Raw genomic sequence first — 26,406 nt, 5'->3', positions numbered from 1 at the left:
AGGTTTTGATCTCAGGGTCGTGAATTCAAACCCTGCATTGGGCTCCATGCTGGGTGTGGAGCCTACTTAAAAAAAAAAAAGAAAGAAAAAAGCAGGATGCAATATAACATAACAGGTACTGTATAAAAACACCTGGACAGGAAAAGAGTTCAAAACAACAACCATAGCTTTATCATGCCAGGAGGATGATGAGTGAGTTTTTTCTTTTTCTTTTATCCTAAAGATTTTTTAATATTATTGAATTGCTTTTCTTTTTTAAAAAGATTTTACTTATTTGAGAGAGAGAGAGAGAGAGAGAGAGTGCATGGGCAGTGAGGCAGAGGAAGAGGAACAAGCAGACTCCCTGCTCACATGAAGCCCCCAGGAGCCTGACATCATGACCTGAGCACAAGGCAGACTGTTAACAAACTGAGCCACCCAGGTGCCCCTGAATTTCTTTTATAATAATAAAAAAAGTTGTATATATTTATTGTGAAAAAGGGGGAAATGTTGAAAACCTCGTTTCTGGCTATTTAGGTTGTTTCTGGTTTTTCTTTGTTCTTTCTTCCCTCCACACACACTTAAAGTATTCTTAGCTCTTTGGACATCTTCAGACTCAAAAGGTGATTTTTAGGAGTCATATCATGTTTATGTATCATAATCTATTTGGCCTACAGTAATTTTGGACAATATAGGTCAATTTGAAATTTTTCCACCAAAAAAAGTTTATAATTATAATAATAATAAACTTGAATGATTAGAGCTACAGCATAACTCAAATTCATAAAGCTCTTCAGAAAAGAGGTGATCAGAGTTTTGGGGAAGTTGGCTAGAGAGATGGGGTGGGTGTAGCTATTATGTCCAACAGAGGCTGCAAGAAAAATTAGTCTGCCCTTGCGTGTGTTGGTGATGTCTGTAGGCAGCTTTTCTGCACATGCTAGGGACCCCTCCTTTCAATGTTTTGAAATTAAAGATGGTGAACTCTTTTTCTTTTTAAGACTTTATTTATTTATTTGACAGACAGAGATCACAAGTAGGCAAAGAGGCAGGCGTGTTGAGGGGGTGGGGAAGCAGGCTCCCTGCTGAGCAGAGAGACTGATGTGAGGCTCTATTCCAGGACCCTGAGATCATGACCTGAGCCGAAGGCAGAGGCTTTAACCCACTGAGCCACCCAGGCGCCCCAAGATGGTGAACTCTTGATTGAAGGACCAGAATATGGGCAGTGGCATTCCTGCCCTCTGCCCTCTTGCCCTGCAAAAAAAATTGTTTCCTGCCCTTGTCTTGCACAGGTTATCTCTGAGCTATTAACCTGGAGGAGTAGTCCTCCCCCACTCCCCCCATATAATTCCCGCAGTCTGAGCTCTGGATCACATCACATTATTTATTTTTAAAAATAAAATAAAAATAAAAATCACATCCGTTCTTGATCTCAGGCAAATTGTCAGCTCCCCCTGAGAGGAGCTGACAATTAGCCCGAGATCAAGAACGGATGTGATCTGGGTACAGAAGTGGGAATTTGGGAGGCACTTCTACAGAGTCAGGGGTGTTCCCAGTCCAGGGACATTTCCCAGTAGTGGTCGCAGAAAGGAATGAGGTGGAAAAGACAGTCTTGTCGGAGGAAGGTTGGGGGCGGGGAGTAGGCGGTGCGCCAGGCTGATCTTTAGCTGGTATGGGTCGATCCTGGAAAGCTGTGGATGGCAAGGGAGAAAGAAGAGGAGGGCGTTGAGGAGGAGAGTAGCACACAGACGTAGCAGGTGATGTAGGATTTACAAATGGAGGAGGCGTGGGCTGGTGACAGGAGGCGGGCCTGGAGCCGCAAGGGTGCCCTGAGCGAGCATGGGATATAAAAGAAGCGTGATGGGAAGCTGACCGGCGAGAGCAGAAGTGGGGCACAGGATGAGGGGCGCGTGTCAGGATAGCAGGGATGCAAGATGGGAGAATAGCGGCTGTACACATTTGCCCGGCACTTGGCAGTCTGCTCCCTTTTAGATTCCCCTAATTTCCTCCTTTGGTTGAAGAAAGCGAGGTTCGGAGGGGTTAGGTGGGTGGGGGCCCCGGGGTGCCCGGGGTCGCTGGGCTGCGGGCGAACCCGTGAGTGTGGGGACAAGGTGTGAGCCGTGCGTTGTCGGGGGTGGGGGGTGGGCGTCGGACGCACGCGGGTTGGGGGCGGGCCGGCAGCAGCTCAGGGAGAAGGGGGAGGCGGGCTCCGCCGGCACACGCCGCCCCTGGCAGGCGGCCTGAGCGCGCGCGGGGAGCCGCTGCCGCCGCCGCTGCCGCCGCCGCTCGGGGTCGCTTTGAGACCCAGATTCCCGAGCGCTCCGCTCGCATGGCAGCCGCCTCGGCGCCCGTCCCCGCGGCCCTCTAGGGGCGGCCCCGCGCCCCGGTCCCTCGGCGAAGCCCGTCGGATCCGGCCCCGCTCTGCGTCCCGGGGCGCGCTGCCTCCCAGCCCGAGGTGAGGACAGCGAGGGCAGGGCGCGCGGGGCTGGGGGCGCTCTGGGGATTCCAGGCCCCTGGCCGCGGCCGAGCCGAGGCGACGGAGACGGGAAAGGAACGTGGGAGCATGTCCGGGTGGGGTGGGGTGGGGGGGAGTCGAGATAGGAGGCGGAGACTGCTCGCTGCCGGGAACCGGCCCCCGCGTCCCCTTCGTGGCCAAGGCCGCCTCTCGGCGCTGTCCCCATTCCCGCGGAGTCCTCTGTGCGGACTGCGTTCCTAGTCCGGGCCCCTCTAGCGCCTGGACCTCGTTCGGCGCTGCCCATCCTTCGCCTCCTTCCCACAGACCCCGCTCCGGGGCTCCTGTTCCAGTACCCTCGCCTGCTCAGTCTTCCCCGCCTCCGCCCTCCCGCTGCCCCCACCTCCTTCTGTCCGGACGCCCCTCTTCCCCCTCGGCTCCTGTCACTCGGAACCGGAATCCGTGCCACCATCTCCGGGTCCGGCCGCCTCCCAGCCTGTGCCATCCCACAGGTGTCCGCACGTCCGGCCGTCCATCCGTCCGTCCCTCCTGGGGCCGGCGCTGACCATGCCCAGCGGCTGCCTCTGTCTACATCTCGTGTGCCTGTTGTGCATCCTGGGGGCACGCGTTCAACCTGCCCGAGGTGAGCGTGCCCCCGGGCTCAGGTCGCGGCCCTGCCCGGCCGTCCTTCGCTAGCGCGTTGACCTCTGCCGGCCAGAGACGGCACTGCAGCCGCTCGACCCGCGGGGTTGACCAGACCCAAGCAGTCCCTTTGCAACCGGGTGAGTCTCTGTTCTGCCCTAGCCCAGAACGGAGCCCAGCCAATGATTGAGACCCCGCACCCTCTGAGCCCCGCGTCTCAGGGAGCCGAACCCTGGCCTGGGCTCACCCCTCCCGCATCAATCTCTTGCAGCGGATGACTGCAGCTCCCACTGTGACCTGGCCCACGGCTGCTGTGCGCCTGACGGCTCCTGCAGGTATCTCTCTTGAGCACGTGCTCTCAAACCCTTTGCTCCCCATATCCCGCAGGTCCACACCCACAACCAGGTCAAGCCCCAGGGCAGAGTATCTAGAGTCTTAAGACCCTGCTGTTCACGCCCCCCCCCCCGCCCCCACCCCTTCATGGCCACAGGACAGACTGGCCACCTTCTCCTCAGCCCCCAGTTTCCCCCGGCTTTGCTTCTCTTTTGCTTCTTCTTGCTTATGCCTCCCCACTCCCAACTCCTTTGCTCTCCCAAGGCTGATTCAGGAATTCCAAAACGTTCCTCCTCAAGATACCAGGAGAAAGACCTGAAGCTTGAGAGAGTTTGGAGGTTGGGGCCAAGAGGAAAGGGGGAGATAAAAATATAAAGAGAACGGGTTTAGCTTGGGAAAGAAAGACTGCGGGAGGGTTGCTGGGGAGACGCACTCACAGAAGAGGATCTTTCTTGATGAATTTGAGTAATTGACTCACTGGGGTGGCGGTTTGGCAAATTCTGAAGCAGGAGAAAAAGTGTGTCTGGAAAGGAGCGGACCAGGCAATGTGCAGGAGGGGCTGGCTGTGTTAGAGACACTCTGAAATAGTTCAGTTCTTTGTGCTGGAATTAGGATGGGAAGAGGGTCCTTATGACCTTTCAAGGTCACTCTTTTTAAGCTGGTTCTGAGCACCTCAGTCATGCCAGAAATGGTACTGAGGTTATTTACAAATGTCAATTTCTTCATCAATTCAAACCAACCCAAAGCAACCCATGCAGATGAGAGCACTGAGGCCCAGAAAGGTTAGACAGAGTGCAGATCCAGGCCTTGAATGCCAGTGTCTGATCGTCTGATAGCATGAGTATGTCCTATGACCTTGTACAATCCTATAGCTACCTGGGGTAGGCCTGCTTTCCCTTAGGGATTTCAGAAGTCCTGTTTTCTAGAAGCTCTGTTCTTGCCTCCTTCATTTCCTCCTATCGCCCTACCCAGAGCCCTGCCCCTGTGCTTCTCCTTATCAGGTGTGACCCAGGCTGGGAAGGGCTGCACTGTGAGCGCTGTGTGAGAATGCCTGGCTGCCAGCATGGTACCTGCCACCAGCCCTGGCAGTGCATCTGTCATCTGGGCTGGGCAGGCAAGTTCTGTGACAAAGGTAGGGGAGTAGAGAGGGTAACTGTTGGGCTGGGGACCCTGTGTGTCTTGGCAGAACGTCCATCCAAATTTATGGAGCACCTTTTGTGTCTGGCTTAAACCCTCAAACACATGTCATTTCATCATCATAGACTATACTGTTACCTAAATTGGTTCTCAACATAATCCTGTGAGGTAGGCCAGGCAGCTGCCAAAAACATACCCCTTTTGCAGATGAAGAAACTGAGATCTACAGATGAGATACAACTTGCCTGATAATGGGAGGCTGACTGCCAGTGCCAGGGCTCAGGGCCTCCTGACTGCAATTCAGTGTTATTGGTTCCCCCACTATAGCATTCATGCTCTGGGCGGGTCTATAGTGTGAGTTGTGCCCACGAACTGTGTGCAGGGTCTGGGCAGGTCTGGGAGCCAGGTGTGGGGAGCTCTCCCCAAGCCTTCCCGATCTCCTCTGCAGATGAGCACATCTGTACCACGCAGACCCCCTGTCAGAATGGAGGCCAATGTGTCTACGACGGGGGCGGCGAGTACCACTGTGTGTGCCCCCCAGGCTTCCATGGGCGTGACTGTGAGCGTAAGGCTGGACCCTGTGAGCAGGCAGGGTGAGTACTGGACTGTGGGTGGGTGGGAGGGAGGTTACGGGAAAAGCTGGTGGCAGAAGAGGGAGGAAGCAGGAGTGTAGAGAGGGTGGGGGTGAAGAACTAGGTCTGAGGGTTCGAAGTCCCACAGGGGAGCCCCTGACAACAAAACCCCAGCCTGCCAAGGTATCCCCAGTTCAGGGTTTCTCAACTTTTTGGGTACCATTTGAACCATTTCTCCAACAACAAAGATCTGTAGCAGCTGGAGATGTACTGCCTCAGTGTGTAACTGTGCTGGTTGGAAAGGTGGGTGTGGGGAGGCTAAGGACCTAGCTGGCATGTGGCTCCTAAAGATGTTCCCCACAGCAGCCTTCTGCCTCACTGTGAATGTGGCAACAAGGCTGATAGGGCTGGACTTGTCCTCATTTCAGCCTCAGGCCTGAGAGCCTATGTGGAGAATAATAGCACACTTGCCTTTGAGCCTTGCCTTTGGGCGAGGCCCTGTGCTAACTGCTTGACTTGGATTATCTCATTTAACCCTCGCAATTTGGGAAGCCCGGAGACTATTCTTATTCTCATTTTTTAAAACGAGGTGTTCAAGGATCAGAGAGGGGGGCTCAAGGTGACACAGCCAGAAAGGGGGTAGAAAGGCGGCAGTGGTCAAAGATGCTGATCTGGGCTACCCTGAAGGTGCGAGCTGGCCTCATTAACCTCTTTGCTCCCACTGCAGCTCCCCATGCCAGAACGGCGGACAGTGCCAGGATGACCAGGGCTTTGCTCTCAACTTCACCTGCCGCTGTTTGGCGGGCTTCGTGGGTGCCCGCTGTGAGGTCAATGTCGACGACTGTCTGATGCGGCCTTGTGCCAATGGTGCCACCTGCCTAGATGGCATAAACCGCTTCTCCTGCCTCTGCCCTGAGGGCTTTGCTGGACGATTCTGCACCATCAACCTGGATGACTGTGCCAGCCGTCCATGCCAGAGAGGAGCCCGCTGTCGGGACCGTGTCAATGACTTTGACTGTCTCTGCCCCAGTGGGTATGGTGGCAAGACTTGTGAGCTCATCTTATCCGTCCCAGATCCTGCCACCACCACGGACATCCCCCCGGGGCCCACCTACGCTGCAGTGATCCCTGCCACAGGGCCTGCCCCCCACAGCGTGGGGGCGGGTCTGCTGCGCATCTCAGTGAAGGAGGTAGTGCGGAGGCAAGAAGCAGGGCTAGGCCCATCTAGCCTGGCGGCCATGGTGGTATTTGGGGCCCTCACTGCTGCCCTGGTCTTGTCCACTATGATGCTGACCCTGAGAGCCTGGCGCCAGGGTCTCTGCCCCCCGGAACCCTGTTGCTACCCTGCCCCCCACTACGTCCCAGCGCGCCAGGACCAGGAATGTCAGGTTAGCATGCTGCCAGCAGGGCTCCCCCTGTCGCCTGACCTGCCCCCTGAGCCTAGAAAGACCACAGCACTGTGATGGAGGTGGGGGCTTTCGGCCCCCGCCTTCACCTCCTCAGTTCTCAGACTGCAGTAGGCCTTTTCTCGCCACCCCTCTCCTGGGGTATACACACGGAGGGACCTCAGCCTCACACTAGAAATATTATTTTTTTAATACATAGGATGTAAGATGGAAATTTTATCAAATAAAACTATGAAAGTGCACCTGCCTAGAGTCCCAGCTGTGAGAGGGCCAGAGCCGAGGCCTGGTTCTGAAGAAGCCTCAGGCCTCTGCCCCACCCCCAGCGCCTTCCCACCCCAAGAGAACATGGATTCCAAAGAAGAACCCAGGGTGCCTTCTTCCTTTCTGGGAAGTGAGGGAGAGGTAGAGCCACCAAGGAGACTGTAAACAAACAGCCAGCACCCCTGCACCTGGTCAGGAGTGGCTAACACAGAGGGGAGACTGTGTAGGACAGGGGGGTCAGGCTCAGGACCCTCCACGAGAGGAGCGGGATCCCTGCTGGCTGCTCTGTAGCAGCTGCTGGAACAGTGAGTGGGGCTGGCTGCGGAGGGCAGTGGGGGAGTCCAGCTCCACAACCCTCCCTGCTTGCAGCACCAGCACCCGGTCAGAGTTCAGGATCGTGTTGAGCCTGTGTGAGAGAAGGTGGTCAGTGCAGTGGATGGAGGACAAGGCCCTAAAGAAGAAAGCTGACCTGTTCTTCCCTCTTCTCCTCCCCCTGGACAACACAGGGCTGTCCCCCAGGCTTTAGCCCCTGGCTCTGTGCTAGGGGAAGACTGCAGATATACTTGGACCTGGACAATGAGGAGCTGAGATTCATCAGGGGGTTGGAATCCCTCGCACCCTGACCCCTGGGGGTCTCTGAAAGGAACGGAGGCTCTGGGTTCATGTCACTGTAGTCCCTAATTAGATTCTCCCTCTGGACACTTGCACACCTGTGGGCAATGGTCAGCACTGTCTTGTTGGCAAAACGTTTGCAGATGGTCTGCTGGAGCAGTTGGTCTGTCTTCTGGTCCACGCTTGCCGTGGCCTCATCGATACACAGGATCTGGAACGTGTGGAGAAGGTTGGGGAGGGGAGGGAGGAAGAGGGTTAGCCTTAACTCCTACCCAAGCACCAGTCCCCACCTCCTGGCCCAGCCCAGCCAGCCTACAACACCTCACCTCTAGCTCTGAAAGGAAAACTAACTTAGTCCCCTGAAACCTCTCCCTAATCCACTTCCTCATCCTGGCTGTCCCCGGCCTACTTCCTTGCCCTCTTGAATGTCTTTTCCTATTGCCTTACCTTGGCATCCGTGAGGAGAGCCCTGGCCAGACACAGTAGCTGCCTCTGCCCCAGGGATAAGCTCCGGCCCCCCTCGCCCAGCTCACCATCCAGACCACCTGCAAGGCACAGCAGCCTCAAGCCCACATCCCAGGACTCTCCCCGATCCCTCCCTGCTCCCTCCTCCACCCTGCAGTGTAACCTCGTACTCACCCAAGGACATAATCATGTCACTCAGGTGACACTGCTCCAGGGCCTGCCACAGAGCCCTGTCCTCATGCAGGCCCCGGGGGTCCAGGTTTTCCCGAACAGTCCCACTGAACAGAAAGGGTTCCTGGGGGATGACAGCCAGCTGGGATCTAGGGAGTAAGGAGGGGACAGGACATGGGGTCTACACGGAAGATGTGGCCACTTCTGTTCCTAGCACAGGTTTTTAGCTTTCCAGGAAAGCTTGAGGGTAAGATCTGAGCAGACCCTGCCCCCTGCTCCCCAGTTGGTCAGCCATGTACCTAGAACTGTGCCAGTGCTATAAGCAATATCAAAGACACCAAAGGCCTTGACTCTAACCTTAAAGAGCTTATATCTCACTGAGGTACAAAACACAGAGAACAGGAGTGGGCTAAACTGTAGGGGCCTGACTCCAGCAGCTGCTGGGGCAGCAGTGGCAAGGAATGACCAGAGCATGAAAGGGGAGGGGACACTTCATGGTCGGAGGCGGGCCTGGAATTGGGTCCTGAGGAACTATATGGTTGGGCTATAAGGTAAAGCCACCACAGGTAAGAAGAAAAGGCAGGAAGGGCAGGGCTGGGCCTTGGAATCAGAAATGGGCTTTAGGACAGAACTGCCCCATCTCATGCATGTCATGGGACTCAGCAAAAATGATACAGGATAAACCTAGAAGTGGGGGTAGGGAGACGGTTAGGCCCAGAAGGAGCCACCTGTGGCCAGGGACAACGGGCCCAGGTCCTGAGCTGTCCTAAGCACTGCCTGTCGAGCCTCAGGGCTGAGGGCATCAGTACAGGGGTGCTGCCCCTGGAAGGCTCTGGTTCAGGAGCCAGTGACTGGTGCTCTTGAGCAGAAGTATAAGGCAAAGCTGGAAAGGTAGGCCTGGGTCAGACTGTAACCTTGAGACTACAGCTATGAGTCTGGCCCCAGGCGCTAGTGGCTTGTTGTCCTCACCTGCTTGTCCTCCATCTTGCCCCGCCTTGGCCCCGGGCGCCCTGAGTTGATATAAAGCCTTCCTATATAGGCTTTATGGGAGGGAAGCTGGACCCTCTTCCAAGGGCCAGTAGTCTGGTTCCCCTCATCTCCCTCCCTCAGACCTGAGTTCAGTCAGCTCCAGCTGGCTGGTGTCCACACCGTCCAGCAGCACTCGCCCCGAACTGGGTTCCAGCAGCCGGAAGAGCACCAACAACAGGGAAGACTTGCCAGAGCCTGTGCGGCCCACGATGCCCAACTTCTCTCCAGGCTGTACGCGGAAGGTCACCCCATCTAAGGCATTTGGCAGTCCCGGCCGGTACACCAGCACCACATCCTGGAACTCCACACTCCCCTGGGTCAGCCAGCCGAGGCCCAGCTGGTGTGGTCCATGATGAGAGAGAGAGAGAGAGGGATACGGGTAAGGCGGAAGACGCAAGGATGGGGAAGGGTGATGGGGAATGGAAAAAAGGGGAGAATAAGGAGAAAGGGTTGGCACAAGAGGAAAGGGCATGTGCCGCAGAGGTGAGGCCCTCTCAATGGATATGAAGACAAGGGACACCGTGCAGAGTGTGGGATCACTTGGCGACATGAGAAGAGATAAGTTAGAAAAATAGTGAGAAGCAAAAGGACAGGAACTAGGGGAGGCAGGACAGTCAGGAGGGTCCCCTGGGGTTCTGGGGCCCAGGTGCAGGGTGGGAGTGCAGGCCTACCCGCGGCAGTTGGCCCTGGGGCTCTTGGGGCAGGTCGCAGGAGTATTCCTCCAGCCGCTCAACGCTCACCAGCATGGTTTCTGTCTGCGTGAAGCTGCTCACCAGGCCGGAGAGCAGACCCGTCAGGGACAGGGCGTAAGACAGTGACAGGCCCACCAATCCTAGTGGAGATGAGCACAGGCTGCTAGGGGATGTCTGGCCACCGGGATGCATGTGGGAGCAGGGATGGGGTGGAACAGGAGAATTCCAAGCTGTGGACCATGGGCATGTAAAGGAAGGCAGCAGAGAAGCAGAAAGATGCCTAGACCCCAATGGGGACCCCAGGAGGTGAGCCACAAGGAAGGGCCATGGGCCTGGAGAACCTTCCAGGGAAAGCTAGGGAAGATGGGCCAGGTAGAGTGCCGGGATGGGGTGGAGCAAGGAAGGGGTGAAGATCCAGAGACTTGTTTGAGTCCCAGACCCCCCATACATGGCAAGTCTCTCCCTGGGACTCAGTTTCCTCAACCCTAAAATGGGGGTGATGATCATCACAACCCATCCTCACAGGACCCCTGGGTGGGAGGTGCAATGCTGGGGGGATAGTGCAGGGAAAGGTCGGGGGGTGGGGAGCCGACACGCTTCTGAGGTGAGAGTGAGGCCCCCGGGGTGTCACCTGGGTTGGCGAGGCCCCGCTGGTGCTGCACCAGGGCAATGGCTGCAATGGCACTGACCACTGCGGCCCCCATGAGCTGCAGTCGGATGTCCAGCCACTGCGTGGCGGCGCCCGCAGCGAACTGGCACCTCAGGTTCAGCTCCAGGAGCCTCTGGTTCTCCTCCTCAAACCTGGGAGGGGCCAGGAGAGGAATGAGGCCGCAGCATCGTTACATGGACCCACGCACGGACCCATGCAGGCCCCCTCCCGCAGAGCTTGGCTTTCCTGGAGCTGAGGAAACAGCTGTGGGGGGACCACAGGGTACAGAGGGCCCGTGTTCTGCCGGCCTCCCCCATCCCGTCTTCTGTTTCCTTACCCTATGCCCAGGGCACTTGCAGGCCCCGCCCTGCCCCACCCTTCTCGGAGACCTGGGTCTGCCCTTCCTCTTAGGGTCCTTTTGTCCCCACCCCCAGACCTCACACACCTGCAGGTGGCCCCCGCGGCCCGGAGCACAGGGAGGCCAGCCAGGGTGTCGGCCAGGTGGGCATAGAGGGGCGACAGGGTGAGGCTGCTGAGGCGCCGCAGCTCCCGCGAGGAGGCCCTGTAGCGGCGCTGCACACGGTCGTAGAGGATGCTCAGCGGCGGCAGCAGCAGCAGCAGCCAGGGCAGCCCAGCACCCAGCACTGCCAGGAGGCCCAGCAGGCCAGCGGCGTTGGCCAGCAAGATGTTAAGCATGAAAGGCAGGCTGTCGTCGGCACAGGCCACATCCGATGAGAAGCGGTTGAGGATGCGGCCCGTGGGTGTGGAGTAGAAGAAGGTCACTGGCGCCTGCGAGAGGAGGTGCGGGTGGGCCAGGGCCGGGCCTGGGGATGGCCCTAGGGGGAGAAGCCCAAAGTAGAGACTCGGAAAGGAGGAAGGTGGCAGAGAGGGGTTGGGGGGAGGTGCTCCGAGGGAGGCTATCTGAGGGTGGCAGAGACGGAGATGCTGCCATCCCTTTGGCCTGTGGTGACCCCGAGTGGCCATGCTGGCCATTCCTCTACCTCCATGCTGAACAGGCCCTACTCCTCTTTCCAGGGCAGGGGGCCCGTCTCTCTCCAGAAGAAGGGGACTTGAGGCCAGTGAGTGAGGGTTAGTGAGAGGTCGGGGGGATCATCCCCATGGCCCGGAGACAAACAGCAGCCTGTTAGTGTGATCTTACGGCTTAGCATGCAGGCTTGGGACTCAGACTCCCCCTCAAATTCCAGTCCTGCCACTTACTGGATAGGACACCCCAGGCAGGGAGCTTCATCTCTTAAAGGCCCCTGTTCCTCATCTCAAAAACAGGGATAACACAACGGTGGCTCCCAGGGCTGTTGGCAGGATTGAAAGCCACATAGACAACATAGGTGCTTAGCACAGTCTGCCTGGCATAGAGTTCAGGGCTCAGCAGCTGCCAGCTGTTTAGACTGCTACTGGGAGCGCCCATCTCAAAGACAGCATGTCCCTTTCCTCACCTTCTCCAGCTCCCAGCTCTCTGCCTATACTTTGGGAACAATCCTCTTAGGGCAGGGGACTTGGGCAAAAAACTTTTGGAAGCACCTCTTAATGCCAATGTATAAGAAATGAATTCCTTCACAGGCTGAAGAGGCCCTGGTCCTGGAGGAGAGGCAGAATGGTGGGCAGCTGCTCCCTGACAGGCAACAGGAAGGTGCCCAGCCTGGGTATCCACAGAACTAGCATTCCCCAGGTCACTCTCAGACCCTCAGTTTTCTTATCTGTAAAATGGGGATAACAGTACCTACCTCAAGGGGTTATCATGAGACCCTGATAAGATAATGGATAAGAGGGGCCTCTGGCTGGCTCAGTCGTTAGACTGATCTCTTGATCTTAGGATTGTGAGTTTGAGTACCACACTGGGTGTAGAGATTGCTTAAAAAGTAAAAATTTTTTTAAAAAAAGGATAATGGACAAGAAAAGGCTTTATAATAATAATAATGACATCATTAATAATAATTGCTAATGAGTATTTAGTATGTGCCTGGCACTATCCTAAGCACTTTCCAGGACCTAATTAATTTAATCCTCATAATATTGTAAGAAATGGAATGCCATTTATAAAAACACTGGCACACAAAACAGGCGTTTTACAACACAACACAACACAACACAACACAACACGATACATACTCAACATACTTAGAATGGTTGCCTATAAGGAAAGGAGGGAAAATAGGGTACGTAGATAGAAGGGAATGGATAAATAAATAAAATGAAAAGGGATCTTGAATGATCTAATGGATGTCCCGTGTCCCATGAATAAGAGGTGAGTAATTCAGGCCTCTGCACTTGACATCCAAACAGAAGTGACTCTGAGCAAGCGTCTCTTCTCCCCATTTTACAGAAGAGAAAGCTACAGGCCAAAGGAGCTGGGTGTGAACCCAGGCAGCTGCTCTGCTCTCGGCCTCTCCAGGTCTCCAGTTGCCAAGTGCTGCACCTGCCTGTGAGGGCTGTCTTGTCCTGAGGACTAGGAGGTAGGATGGGGTCCCCGCTGGAGCTCCCCCATGCCATCCCCACAACCATCCTCTCACCAGCAGGACCCGATGCAGCAGGCGGCGATGCAGGGTGGCGGCTGCTTGGAGGGTGCCTGCTGCGAAGAGCACTGCCCGGAGGAGGGTACAGAGGGAGTTGATACCAGCGATGGTCGCATAGATGGTGAGGTAGAAACGGACATCTGAGGAGCTGTTGGGGGCGGCTTTCGGCAGTGGGAACACTGAAGTGCTGGGGGGTGAGGAGGGGCTGTGGATAACCAAAAGCAGGGCCCATCGGGGGTCCCCTCCCCCACACCAGCTCTCCCCACTAGAAGACATACCCCTGGAATACCTGTCCCCCACTTCTCAATCCCTGCCTGGCAACCCCTCTGAGAACACCAGGCCTGCTCTAGCCCAGCCACTCACTAGAGGCTTCCGGGGGAGAAGAGGAGAAGCTGGGAAGAGAGGAGCCCTGTGGATCCTGGGCTGGTGGGGCCTGAAGCCTCCTGGGAGCTATTCTTGTCAGCCTTCAGCTGGGAGATCCAGTGGGAGAGCCACCAGTCAGCAGCGTTCCTTGTGGCTGGGTGGGGATGGGGAGGGGAAAACTGTGAGAGAGACTACTCATCCCTTTGTTCCATCCAAACACCCCCTTAATCTGCCCTGGACTCTGGCTTCCAGTCTTCTTCACCTGCCCCGGCCCTCCCTACTCGGTCATTCTCCCATGTCTTCCCATGCCCCTAGTGTGTACTTCTTTCTGGGCCCATCACTCTTTAACTTTGAGGGGTACATGATCTGGAATCTGTAGAGTGGGAGCTAGCTGTGGGAGCTGATCGCAAGATGGCCAAAGAGGACACCCCTGGGACTCTCTCAGAAGGGGGGGCCTGCCTCTTGTCCCAGCTGCTGCCCATGCCTGGGGAGGCTCAGGGCTCTGTAGCCATTAGTACAAGGTGGTGGCTGTGATGGGGGCCTAGGGCTGCGGTGGGATGAGGGGCTCTGGGGTTCATCCTACCTTGCATGAGGAGCAATGAGAGGAGGATGGCTAGGGCCAGGCCCCGGCCCATGGCCCTCCAGTATGCTCGGTACACCTGCAAGGCCACGGCGCCCTCCTTCTTGCTTTCCTCCTGTAGCAGGCGACCACATGCGTTCTCTTCCCCTTCCAGACCCTCCTTTGTTTTCTCCAAGTTCCCAACTGACTGCCCTGTGGCTATGAGGAGAGGAGGAGAGGGGCAGAGTGTGGATTAAGTGTGTGGGATGACAGTTAAACCTCAGCGTTTCAGATGGGCTGGGGAGCTTTGGGGACAATGTATCCTTCCAATGTGGTGGAGGAAAGGGCAAGCACTTTCCTCAGCCCTGAGCCATACCTGAGTCAGCCTCTTGTCCATCCTCAGCCCAGGTTTTGGGGACAGCCTGGACCAATGGCAAGATCTCAGAGGGAGGTCCTGGAAGGGAGCAGGGAGATCACTGCAGGGGCTGTCCTGGGGATACACTATATAGTCTGCCTCTCTCGGTGAGTGTGCCAATCCACCTTCCATTTTCTTTGGACCCCTTCCCTGACCCTCCCTAGCAGGACCCTGCTCTGGGCCTCCAGACTCTGAGCAGGAGCCTTATGCCCATCTCTCCATGCCTGCAGTCCAAACAGCTCAGATGGAACATGTTCATCCCTATAAGGAGAGTCATGGCCACCCAGGAGCACTCTGTCCAGAGTCCCCTCTCCTTACTGCAGAGCTTTCTTCTCAGGCCTCACATTTCTAATGCTCTGCTGGAGCCTCACTTCCTTCTGTTTCTTTCCCCAAACTCGCAGACAATCATGTCCCTCTGGATAATAATCCATCAGAAGTGGGCTTCTTGTTTATTTTTGTTTGTATTTTTAATAAAAAGGCTGTTCAAAACCTGACTGCTGTCTCTTCTTTAAGGACATCAGTGTTCCCACAGTCCGTCACACAGCCCAAGTCCCAGATCCCCTGGCATTTCACCAGTGTGCTCCTTTCTCTCCTCTCTGTGGCCCCACACCTGCTCCGCGAAGGGAGGATAGGGTCTCCCGTGAGATAGAAGAATGCCAGGGCCCAGGCCACACATGGAGGGGGTGGCAGAGTCTACATCTGACAGTTCATGTGTCCCTCTTCCCCTTTTACATCTGGGCAGAGCCCCTCCCCTGTCTGGCAGCCCACGTTACCAGCCCGGACAAGGCGCCCGGCCTCCAGCAGCAGCACCACGTCGGCCTTCTCCAGGTACTCAATCCGGTGGGTGCAGAGCAGCCTGGTGGTGTGGCTCAGCACTCCCAGGATGCATCTGTGCAGCAGGTGGTTGGCCACGTCTGCATCCACAGCGGCCAGAGGGTCATCGAGGAGATAGAGCTCCTTTTCCTAGGAAGAGGTGGGGCACCACGGGCACCAAGTCCCACGTCCGCTGGTCAGAACCCAGACCTCTCCTAGGACACCATCTTGAGGCAGAGGAGATAGCTGAGAGGGACTCTGGGGGCTACCTCTCGAGTATTAGGGAAGCAAATGAGACTTAAAGGTGAACTTCCCTCTAGTCAAGCAAGACCAGGGCTCCAGCTTTGCTGGGTCCCAGCATTTCAAGTCATATTTTATTTTTGAAAGGGTCTTTAATTCTGCTTTCAGTCTGCAAAAGGGAGATGGGATGGCCAAGGGACCAATACTTCATGACTGTGAAGAGGCGGTGGGGGGGAGGAGAAAGAAACCAGATGCTGATGAAAATATCCCCATTCCCCCACTCACTCCAAGGCTGCAGACTCTCCCATTTTTAACTTACCTGGTAGACAGCACGAGCAAGGGCAATCCGGGCCCGCTGTCCCCCGCTGAGGGTCACACCCCTCTCCCCGACCTCTGTCTGGTCACCAGCAGGCAGGATCTGGTAGGACAGGGCCCCCAGCATTGGCCAAAGGACTCCTCAGTACCTTCTGCTTTCTCCACCTTGGCAGGGATGCGGTGGAGGGGTTCAAGAGATCGAGGGAGCTTGAGGAGAGTGGACTTGAATTTGGGGTAAGCAAGCCACAGGGGATCATCTGTAATTCCGACCATCCGATCGCCATGAAGACCTTACGAAGCTGATATGATTTCTCTTTCACATATGAGACCAGAGTTCCAAGGGGCTACCTTGATCCCGGTTGTTCCACAGCTAGTAAGCCAGGAGGATGGAAATCAAGATTCTTCACCACCCTGTCACACTCACTGCCCTGCCTTTCTAAAGGCTGGGATGAGGATAGGAAAGTCCAATGTGAAAGCTGTCGTGGTTCTTTACACAAGGAGTGTACCCCAAGCCTTCGTGTGGCCTCAGGAATGGTCTCCTTCGCTCAGGGGGACCCATGCCAGTGGAAGCACCTCTGGTCTACCAGATAGTGAGTTCCCCCTGAGGGAAAATCTCGGTAATTCACCTCTTTTCTTAATGCCTAGAGCCATTCCCAGTACCCGACAGGCATTTGAGAAATGCTTGCTGTAGAAACAAATGATACATGGGCACAGGGTACCCCCTAGTCAAAGTAAAGGTCCTCTTTTCCAGGGAAGTCCCCCATTTACTTGAACAGGGGGACAGTGGTGGGGACAGTCCTGCAGGTGACATGGGGATTGAGTGGGGAAGCCGTAGGTGAGGTCTGGAATCTCATCCTCCTAAATTTAGTACTCTGGTTGCGGGGGATCTAATGGACTTGCTGAGAACAACCTTGACTCTCTGAAGCCTCCCCAGTGGGAGGTAGGAGAAAGCCTCTTGAATCAGAACCACTGGCCCAACCTACACAGGGCTAAATCCTATGAGGGGACCCTAGTCTAGAGGCCTTGGAGTTCCCTTAGCTGCTGTGTGGAACACCCCATCACTGCCATCCCTCTGGGTCCTCTTCAGAAGGGGGAACCACATGCTGGACACTCTGGGAGGGCTGAACCTGACGACAGCCAGTCTTAGGTTGGCGGTGCACGAGTAGAGGCAACCGCTTCCCAGAGAAGTGAGTCTCTGACTTGAGGTGTCGGGGACACGGAGAAGCAGGCAGCCAGAAGGTCTCAGGGCCCGGCACTCACACGGAGGTCATCACCGAGGGCGCAGGCTTCAAGCACTTCCTTGTACAGCTGGGCATCAAATGTCTTCCCAAAGAGAATGTTGTCTCGGATGGTGGCAAACTGGATCCAGGGTTCCTGGGTGGCCAGGCCAAAGCCTTTGGACAGCCCCCACACTGCCACCCGCCCACTCAGCCTGTGGAGAGCCAGGCCGGCAGCATTGGGGGGAGGGCAGCTCCTGACTGGTCCCTCCATAACCAGCCCCCCACCTCCCAGAAGCCTCTCCAGACTGTCTTCTATGTCAGGTCCCCCTTCATGTCACCTGGGTCTCTGGATTGGCAGCCCCTGGGGTTGAGAGGCCCTAACGAGACTGCGGGCTCATTCTGGACGAGGAAGGGAAGAAATTGCTCTTTGGCTACAGCCAAGCGGCTGTCAGATCTGGATGTGCTCAGAAGCTCAGAGGAGAGTATGGTCACCACCTTGCACTCACTCATCCTCGCTATAAAGTAAGAAGGCCCTCCTTCATTCCTCTGCTCCTCCCTGGATCCCTCCCTGTGTAACTACATTTTTCGAAAAAGGAGATTTTGCGGGATGTTTCCATTTATTTCTTTACTATTATAGCACTCACAGAACTCTGGTGTGAGGATTATGAAAATTCAGTCTTAACTGCCTTCCCCTTTCCAGACTGAAAACTCTCCCAAGACAGGGACAAGGTCTTGTTCATCTCTAACCCTTGGCATCCCTGGATCCTAAAAAGGCGTCCACCACATGGCAGGGGCTAGGCAAGTGTTTGCTGAAGGTCAAACTGGAGGACAGGGGGGCCCTAGAGGTTACTCACCTGTGGAGCTCCCCAGCAATGGCGGCCAGCAGCGAGCTCTTCCCACAGCCCACGTTCCCCACGATGCCCACCAAGGCACCCTGCAAGGAAGCCAGACAGTAAGCATCAGGTCTCCCTCCTGAGGCCCTGGGCTGCCAACCCTTTCACAGAAGCTTCTCTCTAGGCCCCAGTTAGTCTGTAAGGAAAGAATTCTCCAGCCCACAGGCTGGGCTGTATCTCACTCAGTGACACCATGCAGGACCGAGAGAGGTACAGTGCTTTTCTAGAAACAGGTGGGGTTCTCAGAAGCTCTGACTGTGATGTCCCCAGTCTGTCAGCCAGGACTGACCCATCTCGGAGGGGGCACCAGAGCAAGCTGAGACCCTCTCCTGGGAATTCTCCCTCTCTCTGGCGGTAGCGTGTGTGTGGGAAGGCTCTCTGCAGTCTCTGTTTCTGCCCGGTGAAGAGCGCGTCCACCAAAAGAGAAGCATGAGGCAGACACAGAGGAAAGCAGACAGAAGGAGAGCTCTACGAGTCGAGTCCCGGTTCTGGGCTGCTGCTGAGATCCAGCTGCACACCTGCCTTTGGATTCTGCAATTCATCTCTATAGCCTTCTTATAAATTCTTGTTTGCTTAAGCTAGCTTCAGTGGGTTTCTATGACTTCGATCCAAAAAAGCCACAACTGACAACATTAGTAAAATTCCTTTGAAAAATTCCAGCCTTGTCTTGCCTGAACGAAGAAGAAAAACAAAATATACAGCCCATGCCAGAAATGTGAGCCAAATGTGGTAGAGACTGGAGAACGCTGGGTTGAGCTGTGGGGCAAAGGGTTGGACAGGGGTCAGGGGAGAAGGAAAACTCCGGCCTGGGGTAATCGGGAGTCCCTGTCCTGCCAGGAATATTCTTTCAAGTGCTTCTTTGTCGTATGCGGTGGCGGTGGCGTGAGTCACAGGGTGTGATCCCTTTCTAGCAGGCTAAACAGAGGATTAGCGACCCCATTTGCAAAATCCTTCTCAGAAGAGGCTGCTGGGCCTTTCCCCTGGTCCCCAGGCTGAGGCAGATGCTGAATAAGCTCTGGGGTCTGTTCTGAACTTTCTGGCCTCAGGACAATGGAGAGCCATAATTGTTGGCGGGGATGAGGTGGATATATAGCTGTCTAAAGACTGGGGAGAGAGCAAACAACTCTGACAGCACTGTGCTGAGTGGGATGAGGTCCAGAGAGGAGTGTAGAACTTGCTCACCAGAGCCCCTCCAGTCTTCCCCTTGGTACCTTGTTGAGATGCAGGCCATCTAGCTATGATGGGCTCCAGGCGTGTTTACCTGTCACTGAGTCTGCCATTCCCATTCACCTGGGGATTCCCTAATGTGGTCTAACCAACAAACCTTCTTCACTTCAAGGTGACTGATGAAGGTTTCCTGGCTGCTTCCAGCTGGGTCCCAGGAGAACAGGGCTTCTTGCAGCTCCAACACTGTAGATGGCTCTGTGGGGGGATCTGAAGAGGGAAAAAAACCACTTAACATGGGTTTCTAAGGCACAATCTCGCTACTAGGGGAAGGTTAACCAGGAGTGTGTTGTTGTCTTGCCTGTCCTGTATCTACCAGCCCAGGGCTAATTCAGCCTTCATCCTGGTCTGAGGACTCTCCCCCACATGCTCTGCCTGGATTCTGCTGCCTCTGGCTCTTCTTGCCAGCACCTGTGTACAGCTCCCTTGGGGCTACAGTCCCCTCCTCACCCTGCACCGGGCTCTCCCTCTAGCTTCCCATTACCTGGGCTATAGTAGGCTTGGGGGTTGTGGCTGGGAAGGTCAAGGAAACGCTGGATCCGGTCCAAGGACACTTTGGCCTCCAGGAGGCCATTAATCACCCAGGGGAAGTTGTTGAGGGGAAGAATGAGCATGCGCACCAGTGCCAAGGCCGTGAACACCTAAGTAGGGCAGAAGTGGGATGAAGCATCACCTGAAGCTCAGAAGTCATCTGAAGGCCTGCGGGTGAAGGCCTAGGGGCAGGGGCTTGGAGGGAAGAATTACCCCAAAGATACAGATGTAGTGAAAAGAAGGGCCATAGGTACCCCAATGTTTATAGCAGCAATGGCCACGGTCACCAAACTGTGGAAAGAACCAAGATGCCCTTCAACGGATGAATGGATAAGGAAGATGTGGTCCATGTACACTATAGAGTATTATGCCTCCATCAGAAAGGATGAATACCCAAATTTTGTAGCAACATGGACGGGACTGGAAGAGATTATGCTGAGTGAAATAAGTCAAGCCGAGAGAGTCAGTTATCATATGGTTTCACTTATTTGTGGAGCATAACAAATAGCATGGAGGACATGAGGTGTTAGAGAGGAGAAGGGAGTTGAGGGAAATTGGAAGGGGAGGTGAACCATGAGAGACTGTGGAATCTGAAAAACAATCTGAGGGTTTTGAAGGGGTGGGGATGGGAGGTTGAGGGAACCAGGTGGTGGGTATTAGAGAGGGCACAGATTGCATGGAGCACTGGGTGTGGTACAAAAACAATGAATACTGTTACTCTGAAAAAAATAAATTAATTAAAAACAAAAACAAAACAAAACAAGAATAGGGCAGCAGCAGAACTTAGGGGTTGGCAGGAAACTCCTTGGTTAGTGATGGCAAAGGTAGCCGCTTCAGACCCTAGAAATTCTAGATGTTCTTCCAGAGATCCGGGTTCCCGCTCAACCAGCACACAGTCCTGGAGCATTCTGGGACTTTGTAAGTACAAACATCGTCTGGCTCTGGCTAGAGCTGGCACTGGATCATGGATTTTTTTTTCCCCCAAAGGTCATCAAAATGAGGATATGGGGACCTAACATGGAGCTAACATGGGGCTAAAGCTGAAGAGGAAGGGAGGGGAAAAAAAGAATTCCTTCTTTTGGGTTGTATATCCAAGGCCGCAGAAATTTCAGAGAACTCCCCCTGGGTTGGGAAAGGTTGAGGCAGCCAGAGATCCTCCTTCCCAGCAGCCCCAAGAGCCTGAGGCCATTTCATGACTCCACTGCGGTCTCCTTGCTGCTGCTTCTCCCCACACTTTCCTACAGCCCTCCCCTCCTCCCCTGGCCCTCACCTTGGTGGCTGTGAGCTGGTGCCCCAGGAGGACATAGGTGATGAAGATGACGATGGAGATGACAACTGGCAGGGCGGCCCACAGGTACACACAGGCTGCATCCAGGTATTTGATGACCCAGAGTCGCCCCAGTTCGCGAGCTCGGCACGCCTCTACTCGGGCCCCCAGCGCCTGCTCCCACCCGAAGAACTTGACGACCCGAATGCCACTCAGCAGCTCTGTTATGAGCTAGGGATGGAGACAAGAGGGCAGTGTGAAGTGGAGACCCTGCTACTGTGTGTCCATTCTCCTCTGTACGGGAGCTCCTGGTAGAGGAAGCCAAGGACCCTGAGCTCCCAGATATTCTGTACTTTCCTAGCCCCTCCCTTCTTCATCTCAGCCCTTTCTGGAAATCCTGCCCTCAAATCCCTTTCAGTCCTGAGTTTCTTCTCCTTCCAGTCTTTTACTTCTCCTCCACATGTCTCCAGAGCGGGAACCAAGTCAGAGCTGGAATCCCCCTACCTTCCTAGGGGAGGAAGTGGTAGAAAGTACAGGAGGGTTACCACACCAGGGTAAAAGCACCCCTTCCATGAGATGAGGGACTAAGAACTCTTTCCCAAAGCCAGAAGCAGAGGGCTTTGGGAGCTAGTCGCCAGTCTGGCCCATGGCTTGGGTGGGACAGGAATTCTTCCTGTAGGAACATACAGGTGTAGGAAGCCCAACCACAGCCCAGGGTCAGACAGGCTGATGAGTCCAGCATGATGGGCAAGGGCTAGAGAAACTTCCTGGATCCCCACATTCACACATGCCCAGCCCGGAAGCCAGGGAAGTACTGGAAGCCTAGTCTGTAGCTATCATGGGTAGGGGAAAAGGGCCTGGACTTTAACCAACTCTGAGGGACCGCCTCCCTGTTAGCACTCTGAGTTATTCCCACAAGAGGCTGACAACTATGCTGTATGGACTGCCAGGCCTGCCATCTCCCAGTCACTGCAGAACCCAGACTGATTCAGCCAGACCCTCAACACCTAGAGCTGGCCCAGGCAGAAGACTGACCTACTCCCTTCCTCACAGCCCACCCCTCGGAGGTAGCCGGGGTTCTCTGAGGCCTCTCCACATGTGGCTATGAGATGGGCTCTGCCCTAGATGAACAGATAGAAGACTGAGGTCCAGACACTGATACTAAAAGCCCATTTGGTCCAAGACAGGCTAATTCCTACCTCTCAGGGCTACTGCTTAGGGCTGTATGAGCTACTGCTACAGTATTACTAACAAGCCATGCATATTTAGTGCTTATTTTGTGACTGGGCCCATACCCAGAGTTACCTCATACCATCCTCATGACAACTCTATAAAGCAAGCTATTGTTATGGTCATTAGCCAGATGAGGAAACAGAGGCCCAAAGAGGTTAAGACACTTATCTGAGTTAATTAAACTAGTAAGTGGAAGAGCTGGGATATGAACCCATGTCGTTCTCCAGTGTGAGCTCTTAACTCCTAGAACACACTCACACCCTTAGGCACTGGGCGTGGGAGGACCTGGGGACCAGGATGCTAGGTGGGGCCTCTGGATTGCTGAGGAATTCTAAGCAGCCCTTACCTTAACCCGTGCATCCTTATGCTGTAGCATCTCCTGGTTGCTGGCCATGATGCGGGTGGCAATCACTTTGTTGACAGGGACCAACAGCAGTGCCAGGATCAGACCACCCACGAAGGCCACACCCACCTGCTGGTGAAGCAGGTAGAGGGTGATGGCCAGCTGCAGGGGCAGGCCCCATGCTTCATGGAAGCTTCCAGCAAAGTTGAGCAGCCGCTCAGAGTCGGTGCCCAGTAGGTTCAGGGCTTCCCCGGCAGGAGGGCGTCTGGGCCCCAGCTGTAAAGTCTTTCGGTACAGAATAGTCAGCACAGCCCCCCGTGCCTGAAGCGTCACCTTCCGTACCTCATACCCATACTGATTCTGTAGCACAGCACCCAGTACGGCCCCACCAGCTAGCCCCAGGGCATACAGCAGTCCGTTGCTTAGTGGCTCTTGCCCCTCCTCCAGGAAGCCCACCAGGAAGGAGAGCAGCAAGGGCCCTGAGAACCCCAGCATGGTCCCCACAAGCTTCAGTAGTCCCAGTGCTAGGTAGCGCTGGCCAAAGGTCTTATACAGGGCCCTCCACAGCCGGGCCTCTTCCTGCCAGTGTGCCTGGAAGGCACTAGCCAGGTAGATTGGGCGCAGCCTGTGTGGGAGGCGGCAAGTGTCCTGGGGCTGCCGGAGTTCCCCACGGGCACCTCGGGCCAGCAAGGGTGTCAGCCAGGCATAGGAAAAGCGTGATAGCCAACTCTCCCCATCTTCAGCTACCTCAGGCTCCTCTCCCTGAGACAGGAGGGGTTCCTGGGCCCAGGGATCCCGTGACTGCCCCGGGATGGCCCAGCCTAGTCCATAGGCCAAGAGCGCAGCCAGCTGCAGAATGAGAAGGCATAGGCGGGAGAGGGGTCCTGGGAGAAGCGGGGGCAGAAGCGTGCCTCGCTGGCAATGCCATAGCAGGGTAAGCACTAGGGCTGGGGCCGGCAGAAAGGCAGCCAGAGCGAAGGTCAATGGTCCCCGGAAGAGGCCATGAGGGGAATGAGCCAACGCCCACAAGGCCAGGCAGTGGCTGATCCAGGCCACCGCTGCCACACCCCCTGCCAGCACTTCTAGCCCTATGGGCCCTGGGCCTGCCCCGGGTGGCAAAGTGACTGGAAGGAGGTCTAGCAATGGAAGGACGGAGAGCAGGAGGGAGGCCGTGAGTCGGAGGCGCCAGCCGGGACTGCAGTGCGGGAGGTAATCTGGATTCCTAGGGACAAGGGGGCAAAAGAAAAGAAGGCACCTAATGGCTGACTGAAGGCCAGACACACCTCTAATAACTCACTTACCTAGAGCTAATCTGCTCCTTTCCCTGCCTTTTATACCTTATTTCTGTCCCATTTTACCCTGAAATGCAGGGCTTTTCCTCCAGGAAATCTTCCTGGCACAACCGAAATCTGTTTTCCAATCTACCCGTACCATTTCTGATCATTCTTTTGCCATAGAAACTAACAATTTTTAGTAAGGATGTATGGAATGTGAAGACTAATAAGAAAAAAAAAATTCTAAATTGTCATACAGATAACAACCAAGAAATGAGAATTCATTTTCATAAAAGTATAGACCTAAGATAACCCTTAGGGGTGCCTGGGTTGATCAGTCATTAAGTGTCTGCCTTCGGCTCAGGTAATGATCCCAGGGGCCTGGGATCAAGCCCTGCATCAGGCTCCCTGCTCCGTGGGAAGCCTGCTTCTCCTTCTCCCACTCCCCTGCTTGTGTTCCGTCTCTCGCTGTCATTCGCTCTGTCAAATAAATAATTAAAATCTTAAAAAAAAAAACCCTTAAATTCACCCGAGGCACTATTAGATGAATAAAAACTTCACATATATAAGGCTTCTACACTCTAATACAATAGCCTAAATTTTATGAAGCTTCAGAATATTCTACTCTCCACCGTTTGTAGAAAATGGTATAGATCATACTTGTGACTCCATTTGCTGAACAAAAACTTCTCTTTAGTTTTGTCTCTACCTTCTTGGCATGCCAAAAACATTTTTAGTCAACAAAAGGGTGATCTGTCTATGTTAAAAAATCAAGTACAGGGTAAGACACCTGCAGCAGTGAATATTAGAATGCCTTGAAGGTTTAGATGAGAAGACTAAATCTATTGTTTCCTTTATTGGCAGGGCTGGGTTACTGAAAAAGTTTAATCCTAGATTAGAATGCTTTGGATTTCCTCTAAAAAGTCCAGTTAATCACAGCAATATGGAGCAGTTTATAATGGAATAAAAGTCAACCTTTAAGAATCCTATTTCTTAAGATGTGGGGACAAAACACTGGGCCCTTGGAGGCCCCAAGTTGGCCATCAACCAGTCTTATGCCCCGGGGTAAGGTTTCCTTCCCTCTCACATTTCATTTCCCTCATCACCACGGTGAGCACTGAGGAATCTGGGTCCAAAGGCCTCTCAGGTCCTTTCTTGTCTGAGATTCTGGACCTCTCTAACCCTTTCAGCAATGTACAAAAGGTCTGATAAGTGAAGTGCAAAAACTGTAATTTCTATTGATTATATGATGGTCTTTCTTGCCTGCTCCTTAGACTGTGAGTGCCTGGAAGCACTGTGTCTATTTTTAACAGATACTCCTCTGAGCAGGCTTTAGATGTCTATGCTAACTGATTAATCCTCTCTAGACTTCTGCCTCATTCTATGCAAAAGACAAATCAGGATTCCCCTTAGACCAAGCAGATCCCAAGCTTCTCCTCAAGGAAGGGATTCATCAGCCCGGATTCATCTTGGATAAGGACACATTCCATCTACCAGACTAGGGACTTCAAAAGGCAAAGACTAGATGTCTTTCCTGCCTTGTCAGTAGCCAGAGTGAGAGTAACTTCAGATATATCCAGCCATACAGAAAATAGATACAAAGTCAAGGTGAGTTTGATACTTGCACCTTAGAGCCACAAACCCAGGAAAATTAAGGTTTTGAATTTGCTCTTCTCTTCTACTCACTGCTTCCTCTTTCTCTTAGTCTAGGGAACACGGAATTTTCACGGATGGAAGTGGTGAGGAACTAGTCCTACAACTACAACACAAGCTATCCTTTTTGGCTAAAAACATCGTTCACCCAGTTTTGCCTCCAATCATGACAGTTGTGCTTGGGCATCTGAAAATCTACAGCTGTGATGCTTTCTACCAGGCATGCAGCCTTTAAAAATGTACCTGGCACTGCGCTATACGTTTTAACGCATTATCTGATTTAAACCTCCCAACAACCCTATAAGGCTCAGAAAAGATAGGTAACTTGACCCAAAACAGCCACATTTCTGCAAGGTGCTAAGGCGCATATTTTATTCTATTTTTGCCCCACTCCACAGACCTCACTATTTTGGCTACACTACCGCGGAGATGTGGGTTTCGGCTGAGGTCTGCAGGTACACATGGACAGATGTCTTGCACCTGCTTCTACCCACCTCGGAGTGCCCCAGTGGCAGGCACTGAGCACGGCGAGGAGCATATGGGGCAGGGCGCTCAGCACCAGTTGGGTGAAGCAGTGGCCCGTGGTGTCCCCCTCCCACACCGGCAGCGGCTGCGACACACTCGTCTCGCACAGTTGGGCCAGGAACCGTTCCATGGAGGCTTCACCTGCGAGGAAAGCCGAGGGTGGAGGGAAGAAAGGGTCCTCCCAGAGAGGGAGGAATCCGTGTTCCCAATGGCGAGGTCCAGGATGGGAGACGGCACCCAGTGGGGCGGAGTGGGGACGCTGACCAGGAAGCCGTGCTGGTGTCAGTCGGCCCTGACAGCCGGGTCTCCCCGCCTCCAACCCGGCCCCCGAACCCGGACCTCCCCGCCTAGGGCCAGACCCCGCCCATGGTCGCATTACCGCATAGGGAAGTTTGGCTCCTCGGAGCTGGCCGATTTCTGGACCGATCACCTAACCTGCCTCGGCCCCCACCCCCAACCCCTTGTGTCTCCGCCCCCAGAGATCCGGAACGTCTAACCTGAAGGAGCTGCTTGCCACCGGATCCCAAGATCCCGAGCACTGGTGAATTCAAAAGAGCCTGCTGCTGGGTTAGGGTGCCAGCCTGGCTCGCCGGGCACCCCTATAGGCGGA

The 26,406-nt window shown here is 54.6% G+C and overlaps 2 protein-coding genes across 8 annotated transcripts; one reads left to right on the top strand and one right to left on the bottom strand.

Annotated features, from left to right (window-relative positions):
• The first annotated feature begins 1,789 nt into the window (after positions 1–1,789).
• Positions 1,790–6,760, top strand: DLK2 (delta like non-canonical Notch ligand 2). 4 transcript variants are annotated; one of them, XM_059178060.1, is made up of 6 exons: positions 1,790–2,005; positions 2,941–3,071; positions 3,342–3,405; positions 4,405–4,535; positions 4,989–5,133; positions 5,840–6,760. In XM_059178060.1, the coding sequence occupies exons 2-6, from the start codon at positions 2,996–2,998 to the stop codon at positions 6,573–6,575; spliced, it is 1,152 nt and encodes a 383-aa protein (XP_059034043.1). In that variant the 5' UTR covers positions 1,790–2,005; positions 2,941–2,995; the 3' UTR covers positions 6,576–6,760. The 4 variants fall into 4 exon arrangements, with proteins under 4 accessions (XP_059034043.1, XP_059034042.1, XP_059034045.1 ...); XM_059178059.1 differs by having other exon boundaries at positions 1,790–2,020; XM_059178062.1 differs by lacking the exon at positions 1,790–2,005 and adding an exon at positions 2,186–2,431.
• On the bottom strand, positions 6,685–26,406 carry ABCC10 (ATP binding cassette subfamily C member 10). Of its 4 annotated transcripts, none has more exons than XM_059178056.1 (22): positions 26,294–26,405; positions 25,766–25,937; positions 22,348–23,566; positions 20,772–20,999; positions 19,455–19,611; positions 19,071–19,180; positions 17,708–17,787; positions 16,894–17,065; positions 15,638–15,736; positions 15,039–15,228; positions 14,227–14,304; positions 13,875–14,069; positions 13,292–13,445; positions 12,926–13,133; positions 10,843–11,186; positions 10,380–10,549; positions 9,728–9,888; positions 9,140–9,393; positions 8,031–8,176; positions 7,839–7,936; positions 7,490–7,602; positions 6,685–7,185 (listed from the first exon to the last, which is right to left on the bottom strand). In XM_059178056.1, the coding sequence occupies exons 2-22, from the start codon at positions 25,924–25,926 to the stop codon at positions 7,023–7,025; spliced, it is 4,500 nt and encodes a 1,499-aa protein (XP_059034039.1). In that variant the 5' UTR covers positions 25,927–25,937; positions 26,294–26,405; the 3' UTR covers positions 6,685–7,022. The 4 variants fall into 4 exon arrangements, 3 of the variants coding, with proteins under 3 accessions (XP_059034039.1, XP_059034041.1, XP_059034040.1); XM_059178058.1 differs by having other exon boundaries at positions 12,926–13,115; XM_059178057.1 differs by lacking the exon at positions 26,294–26,405 and adding an exon at positions 26,176–26,244.

Source organism: Mustela lutreola, chromosome 6, assembly GCF_030435805.1.
Source record: "Mustela lutreola isolate mMusLut2 chromosome 6, mMusLut2.pri, whole genome shotgun sequence".
Lineage (NCBI taxonomy): Eukaryota > Metazoa > Chordata > Mammalia > Carnivora > Mustelidae > Mustela > Mustela lutreola.
This window is presented reverse-complemented; position numbering and strand designations above follow the sequence as displayed.